Source organism: Malurus melanocephalus, unplaced genomic scaffold, assembly GCF_030028575.1.
Source record: "Malurus melanocephalus ecotype Western Australia unplaced genomic scaffold, MMel_1.1 scaffold_306, whole genome shotgun sequence".
In the NCBI taxonomy this organism is placed as follows: domain Eukaryota; kingdom Metazoa; phylum Chordata; class Aves; order Passeriformes; family Maluridae; genus Malurus; species Malurus melanocephalus.
The window spans coordinates 164,853-172,708 of NW_026623538.1; the positions used below are offsets into that span (position 1 = coordinate 164,853).

Genomic DNA, 7,856 nt, shown 5'->3' on the forward strand with positions numbered 1-7,856 from the left:
TAAGCCATGGCACATCTAATTGCTGTTGATTCTGCTATTGTTACTGTTGTAGAAATAAGATGTACCAGTTAAGGATCTGTTTGTTATTCTAAGCTCTGAGTACACACACAGTGAAAAGATAGCATGTGTCAACTATGTTTTCCAGCATGTGGAAAACTCAGGCCAGTGTATGCTTTGTTTGTCTGTCCTAAACTTTTCCTGAAAGCATAAGTGTTCATTTATATCTTTCAAAAAATGTTTTCTTTACAAAAATGCAAACTTGTTTTACATGGTTCAAATGTCATTGAAATGAGAGATAACAATGTTGGGATTTTTCCCATTAAAAAAAAAAAAAAGTATTTCTGTTTTCTGACTAGATCTGCTAACAGTTAGCTAAAGTACTCTTTACTAGTTTTGCCTTTGGTTAATGTGTCATAGGTTGGTTATTGACATATCTTCCAGAATAAATATATTATTGGATGAATCTCTCAACAACACTCAGGAGCCTTTATATTCCCAACAGAAACTTCACAACTGACTTCAACAGTTGAATTCAAGACTACTCTGAACATGTTGAAAAACATCAAGTATAATAGAATAGATTGATATGAAACACTTGAGCTTTGTATTTCATGAAGTTTTTTAGATACCTGAAAGACAAAGCTTTAGCTATTAAATACCATGGAGAATATTGGCCAGAAACAAAAAATGAAAAAAAAAAAAATATTAAAAACAAGTTGGAATATTTGAAGTCAAATGCCAGGGATCCAGTGAACCTATGGAAAAAAATACAGGTTTAGTAGCATCCCAGAGATATGCTGGCATAAGTGATAGCTGTATATAAGAATGCTAGGGAAAATGGGAACACTAAATAAGGGGATGGTGAATCAATGTGAAGAGACAAAAGATAMTGCTCTTGGTGAAAATGAAAAGGAGGAAGAAAAATTATGTTGTGATTGGGGTCTGTTTTTCATAACAAACTACAGCTGTATTCAGAAGGAGGAAGTTGGGTTATTTCTAATGTATTCTGCGCAACTAATGAAGGTACTCAAGAAGCTTTCCTATGAGATAACAATGGATTTCAATCACTTKAATACCACTTAGAAGAACAATGTGAAAGGACACAAAATGTCCATCAAACTCTTGGAGTGTTTTAGGGATGAACTTTTGCTTCTCAATACAGAGGAAGTTACAAGAGGCATTACCGACTGGAAAGAACTGCATGATAAGTTGAGAGGAACTCATTTTGATTTTAAAGGCAGAAAGTAAACTGAGTGAAAGTGATTATGACACATTTGACCRAAATAGGCTTGCCTACTCTGAGAAAAAGAGGAAGAAAAATCATGTCATCACCGCCAACTATGGATTGCATTGTTATGTAGAAATAGTTAAACCAGCTTTAATCAAGGTAGTCTAGGTACTAAAAGCAGACTCATCATAACAGCATGCCATTCTATATGAGTTAATTAACCTCYTTTCTGTGCAGTCTAGGCCTGAGCTCAGTCATTTAAAGCTAACCTAGATTTTCTACAGAGAACAATAGACTCATTTTTAATTAAACATACAATAGCAAGCTATCTTGATGTGAACAAAAGGAAGGAAAGGAAGCTTAAGTAGACTGTGTTAACATTACATTAARAGCTCTTCAAGGATTTGAAGAAAGAAGTCACAATAAGGGGACATAACTGAAGAGTAACATAAAAGAATATGAATAAAAGAATAAAATTACAAAGCCTACAGTACAAAATGAGTGACAGGTGAAAAGGAGTATAAAATGCAAAAAGAAAGTGTTCTGGAAATACATTAGAARTGCCCAGATACTTAGTTAAATTTATCTTACCATAGAGTTTAAAGAAGGACTRAGTTAAAAACTATGTAAATTTTATGTAATCAAGTTAATAGGGACTAAAGAAATACTTAATAATACAGAAAAAATAATCTCTGAGTTKCTAAAAGACTGTATAGGTTTAAAGAAACTAGAAAAGGACAACATGTATCTAAGGAAAACTGGTCTAAAGCAATGCAGATAAATTTAGATCTCAAGGAATAATCTAGTACACATTTCATTATTAGGAAGTTAGCATAAAGCTGTCAGGAAAAGATGCTCTCAGATTACTGCAATCCCCCTTTTTACTATCAATTTCACTGATTYAGTARAAAAAGAGAAACRGTTAGTATCACAGATCTTGAGTTTRGTATAATTTAGACACTGTCCCATGACAATTTCATTAAAACAAAAAGCAAAAGAAACATAATTTTCATGAAAGCACCAAGCAATTGGCATGCTGCTTACACAAATCAAACTTGGAGAGAACCTGCAATAAGAGCCCATAGGGATCTGTTGTCATTTCAGTTCTATTCAGTATTTCCATTAGTGATCTGCAAGATGCAACAGAACACAGGTGTTTCAAAAATCTGGTCCTCACCAACCTGGSAGCTAGAAGACAGTATCAAATTTCAAAATGAGTTTCCTAACTAGGATAAATGTCTAAAGTTAGTAGGAGGAAATCATCAAAGCTACAGCAAAATAGTACACCTGAGGGCAACTTACATAYATAGCATAAAATGGGGAGAACCAGGTGGCATTATGTAAGAAAAGGTTCTGAGCAGAAATTTCTGTCACAATAAGAAAAGCAAGTTCTTTCTGGGATGTGTTTATGAATGTTTCTCTCATGTGTAACACATGAGGCAAAGATTACTGCACTCCAGCTGGTGTTGATGCCTTATACCTTAAGATAAAGCCAAAAGTCACACTGGAAAGAAGGCAGAATAAAGCTGTAAGAATAAATCATTTATGAGGGTAGTCTATAAGAAAAGTGAAAAAACTGTTTAGTCTTTGAGAGGGTGATATACACATCTGCATATATAAACAACTATATATATAAATATATATTTACACACAAATATTTATTAAAACATGTGAGGTACATAAATATTGTTTGCCTTCAAGTACTGCATCCATCTCTGGAGTCCTCAGCACAGGGAGGATATTTGCCTGATGTGCAAGTCCAGAGTATGCTACCAAGATTATTAGGATGGAACAACTCTCCTGTGAGGAAAGGCTGAGAGAATTTGGAATTCTTCAGCCTAGAAAAGAGAAGGCTTCAGGRTGACCTCATTGTGGCTTTCYARTACCTACAGAGAGCCTASAAGAAAGATGGAGAGAGACTATTTACAAGGGCATGTAGTGACAAGGACAAGGGGTAATGGCATCAAACTAAAAGAGAGAAAGTTTAGATTAGATGTTAGGAAAAAATTCTTCACTGTGAGGGTGGTGAAACACTGGATTAGGGTGTCCAGAGAAGTTGTGGATGCCCCATCACTGGAAGTGTTCAAGGACACACTGGATGAGGCCCTGAGCCATCTGGTCTAGTGGAAGGTGTCCCTGCCCATGGCAGAGGGGTTGGAAGTGGATGATTTTTAAGGTCCCTTCCAAACCAAGCCTTTCCATSATTCTGTGATTCCATGCTTTCCACTGGAAGTAYGACAACAAGAAATGCAGCAAMRAAAATTCASGATGGCTATYGGACAAATACRTATTCATAGATGCTGTTAGAAATTYGTACAAAGCTACACGCAAAYGTTGCAGATTTYCTTCAAACARGTGCTTTTACAAATTGGAGAAATRGTTCATGCAGATGATAGAAGTGGTTCCAAACTATGATCTGTTGCCTCCTTAAATTCTGGGAAGTACTCCTAAGAGGACCCTGAAAGACAATTAGCCAGAATAAACCTGTCTTCTGTAAATATAACACTTCTCATATTTATGTYCACAAATTGAAAACATTTGAGTAACACTGATCAATATATACCTGAATCAACCTCAGTGCAGAGAGTGCATCAAACAATCTCTTGAGGCATAGAAAAGCCTAAAATTCTTTCTATTCCCATGTGAAAAATTATATCCCCTTCATGAAACCGTTTTTCTAACTTATAAATATTCAAAGTCCATCATTTTTCTACCGCACAAGAGCTCGTGTCTGTAAACACATTATAACTTGTTCAGTGGCAGTTCTATTAATTGAAGGGTTTGTACATGAACTAAGGGATTTTACTTAACTCCTCTTTCCATAAAGGTTTTTCTAGGCAATTATGTGACTTGAGGAAACGGCCTGAAGTTGTGTCAGGGGAGGTTTAGGTTGGGTGTGAGGAAAAGGTTCTTCACCCAGGGGGTGCTTGGGGCACTGGAACAGGGTTCCCAGGGCAGTGGTCACAGCACCAAGGCTGACAGAGTTCAAGATGCGTTCGGACAATGCTGTCACACACATGGTGTGACTCTTGGGGTGTCCTGTGCATGGCAGGGAGCTGAGCTCGATAATCCCGAATGATGCCTTTCAACTCCATGTATACTCTGATTCTTGGCTTTGAATACACCTCCTGTCCGGACAGCTTCTATCACACGCATTAGGGACACAGTGACCTCACTGCAGTGGCACTACATTTAAAACTTTTATTTAAATCCAGGGAACCAAGCTGTTTCGCAATGTAATACAGCGWGAGCTTCCCTCCGTGTGTGTGTCGCGGAGGCCCCGAAGGGCCGCAGAGACGCCGCAGCCCGGGCGAGGGCGCAGAACTCTCACCGCCGCCCGGCTCCATTTCCCCGGCCTTTTCCCTGTGCCGCCTTCCCCCGCCTCTCCGGCGGCACAAACGGGGCGGGCCGGGCTCGCCAGCCCGGCTGTGGCCACGGCCGGCCCGCTCTCCCCGCCTCCCTGAGGCGCGGCCTGGCCCGGCCCGGCCCGGCCTGCTGTGGCGGCGGCACCGGCAGCTCGGCCGGGCGGCTCCATGGCTTTCATCCGCAGGCGGCGGCTGGAGCGGGAGCTGTACTCCAAGGAGAGGTGAGCGGCGCTGCCCCGCCGGCCCCGGCCGCCCCCGCTCGGCCACGGCGCCTCGGAGGGCCCGGCGGAGCTGCGGGCGGCGGGGCCTGAGGAGAGGCCGCGGCGCAGCGCCGGGAGCAGAGCCCTGCTGCTGTGCTGCCCTCGGTGTTGTTACTGTTGAGATCAGGTGGCTGATGGTTCCCCTGAGAAAAGGCTCARAACGATGTAGAAAGGACCTAGGAAAATAGTAATGCTGCTTGCCTTGCGTAAAGTGCATGGAAAATAGCGTCTTGTGGATTTTGGTGTATTTGTTCTCAGTGCTGCTTGTGGCATGGAGCTTTGCTTCAGTGTAGTTTGTTTTAGTTTGTTGGCTTTGTTTTCCTTTTTTTCTTTTTTTCCCCCCTGAACGCTATACTCAGTATATTGTCAGCCCTTAAATTACAGACTCTGTGCTGGCTCTTTAAMGTGTTAAATTAAATTAGCCCGTTCCTGCTTGCTGATTGTAATCTTTGTTTTGTTTACGAACGTACATCAAAGGTTTATCACACATGCTTGACTGTATCCTGAATTTACTCTCTTTATTTTTAGGGAGTGTCCCACTTTCTTTTACAAGGTTTAGCTGTATGTCTCTTGTCACAAAGTTTCAAAATCTTTTGCAAGTTGAATATGTCCATGTAGGAAATCTCTGCGASAGCAATAGATCGGCATGGGTCACACAGCAGAGGGACACGTTGCCTTCTCTGGAGGAATCAGGGATCCCCAGCTGTCTGCTGCTGCAGGAACCAGGGGGACAGCGGGCTGGTCCCGTGCAAATTCCTGGTGCAGATCTCTGCTGGTTACACAGCACTATTTATTGTTGATGAGAAAACCCCATGATGAAGAGCTGGACTCACTCTGTCCATATAAATTCTGATTCATAGCTGTACAGCCCATGAAGCTACCACATCCTCTGAAGTGTTTTTTTTGAAGGACAGATGTGTTCTGGGTAACTTTTTGTCTTGTTGTGCTTCTTGTTTTAAAGAGCCGCTGTGGTTTCAGTTGTGTGTAAGGGGCTGCAGGAAAAAAGGACAAACTTCCTGTGTAGAAGGAAAAGAGAAAGATTTTTAGTTTAAAGTAAAACATCTTAATTTCAGGAAAAGTAATTAAATGACTGCGTTAGCTCTGTTAAGAATTTAATGTAAATAGTTTTTGGTGGTTTCTTTTTTTTTGAGACGCCAAGAAAAAAGGCCAAAACTCATCAGTGTCCCAAAGAACMCAAGTGGGATCTAAATCTTCTAAAAAGCCTTGAGAACAAACTCAGCATATCAGTGTCTGTCAGCATTACTGATCTGAAGTTCTCAATGAGACCTTTTTTTCTTTGCTTATACTTGGAACTATTTCAGGATCTTATTATTTGAGTTTGTAATTTGAGCACTTCATGAAAGATTAGTCTCGTTCTTGTTTGCACTGGCAGCTTTTCCTATATCTGCAAACCCATTTCTCTGTTTCTTCCCCTTGCCTAACAATTGATACTAGTATAAAATCCAAGTAAATTCATGTTTTGTACCCTATATCAGGTCACTCCCTCTMTCTCTTTTCCTCTTCTTTTTTTCARTTAGGAAATTTTAAAAGTATTTAAGTGATTTAAAATATTTTGAGCTTTGAAATATCAGATCAGAAACACCGTATTTTTGTTGTGTGTTGTCCTTATAGTTATRCCTTAAAACAGCAAAAAACTGGCTWGCTATTTCTTAATTGAAGGAACAAGTTCTGAGAATTTTTTACCTAGGTGCTGGGTAGCTGTTAGAGACACCAACTTCTGCTTGAAAGCTTCWCTTGATCTTTGTGTCCTTGGTATAGATGTTTCCTAGTGAGATGACCAGGACTTTGAAAAATTTTGTCGCAACTGCATTTAWTGTGTGTTTTGGTTTGGGGCTTTTTTTGTTGTTACTTGTACATTGCTTTCTGCAAAACTTTAAGCTATAGAAGTTCTGGTTAAGAGTACTGTGCAACTTGRTAAGTAAGAAGTTAATCTCCTTATACAGTTGCTTTGGAGGGAAGGAAGATCAGATTAGTGTTAAGTGATCTGAAAAAAAAAAAAAAGTATTTCTTCTTAACTGATTAGTTAGTCCAGTTTAACATCTTGTTACATAAACCTTCTTTTCTGACTATATGCCAYTTTCTAGTAGAAAATAAGAAAATGCTGAAATGTCCCACGTGCAGGACAGTTTATTTAATCCCTAAAGTATTCATCCTTTGTGAAGAGGAATTCTTTTTCACAAACAATTTTAGTTACTAAACATCAAATTAGATGATGTGGGTTTTGGCTCAGGTCGTTGCTTTGTTTATAAATTGATTTCTCACTTCTGTTGGCAATGTGCCCAAGCAAGTGTARCACTTGATACAGGACTCTAAATAGTTCTGCTCGTTTGTCTTGCACCCTGCTCACCCCCTTCCTGTGTGAGGGGTTCATCTCTTCTGCTGGAAACATCACTCACATGAAGCAACCTACTGGCAGCATGTAGGTGCTGCAGATGGATCTTCGGTGTGATGGCTGGTTGGGCATTGGGATGTTTTGTCTTTTTTTTTGTTTTAATCAGTAACCTTTGTCTCTCATGAGACTAAATATGCATAATGGAGGCTTTTATCCAAACATCAGCAAATTAGTCCTACAGCTGGTCCATGGATAATTTGTTCTTGTTGGGAGRAAGTTTAATTTTAGAATTGGTTTTGCATAGCTGGGGGCTGCTGCTGGGTTGGGCTGGCCTGCTTTTTCATCCCTGACAATTTCCTTCTGTTATCAGGAGTGTACTTCCAGTATCAGGTCMAGTGATTGAGCAAGGTGTGTTGGATCAGCCACTTGAAACCCTTGTGTCCAAGTAGATTTCCAGCATGTGCTTTTCTGATGAAAGGATGAAAATAGTAAAATACACAGATGATGAATTTAAAGCAGTATCAATGGGTACCTTTGCTGGGTGATATAAACAAGATTTTTCCAAGGCACTGGTCCCTGCATGGTCAATCCTTTGTCCAGTTTGAATAAGTTCAGTACTTCAGTTGGTGAAATTGGTGTATAAAATAAAC

At 39.9% G+C, this 7,856-nt stretch overlaps 1 protein-coding gene across 1 annotated transcript in view; it reads left to right on the forward strand.

Annotated features, from left to right (window-relative positions):
* The first annotated feature begins 4,666 nt into the window (after positions 1-4,666).
* The window catches only part of NSMAF (neutral sphingomyelinase activation associated factor), a 39,157-nt gene continuing 35,967 nt past the window's right edge, over positions 4,667-7,856 (forward strand). The window contains exon 1 of the mRNA XM_057377210.1: positions 4,667-4,814. Coding sequence (XP_057233193.1) covers positions 4,762-4,814 — 53 coding nt within the window. The 5' untranslated portion in view covers positions 4,667-4,761. The remainder of the gene's footprint in view (positions 4,815-7,856) is intronic.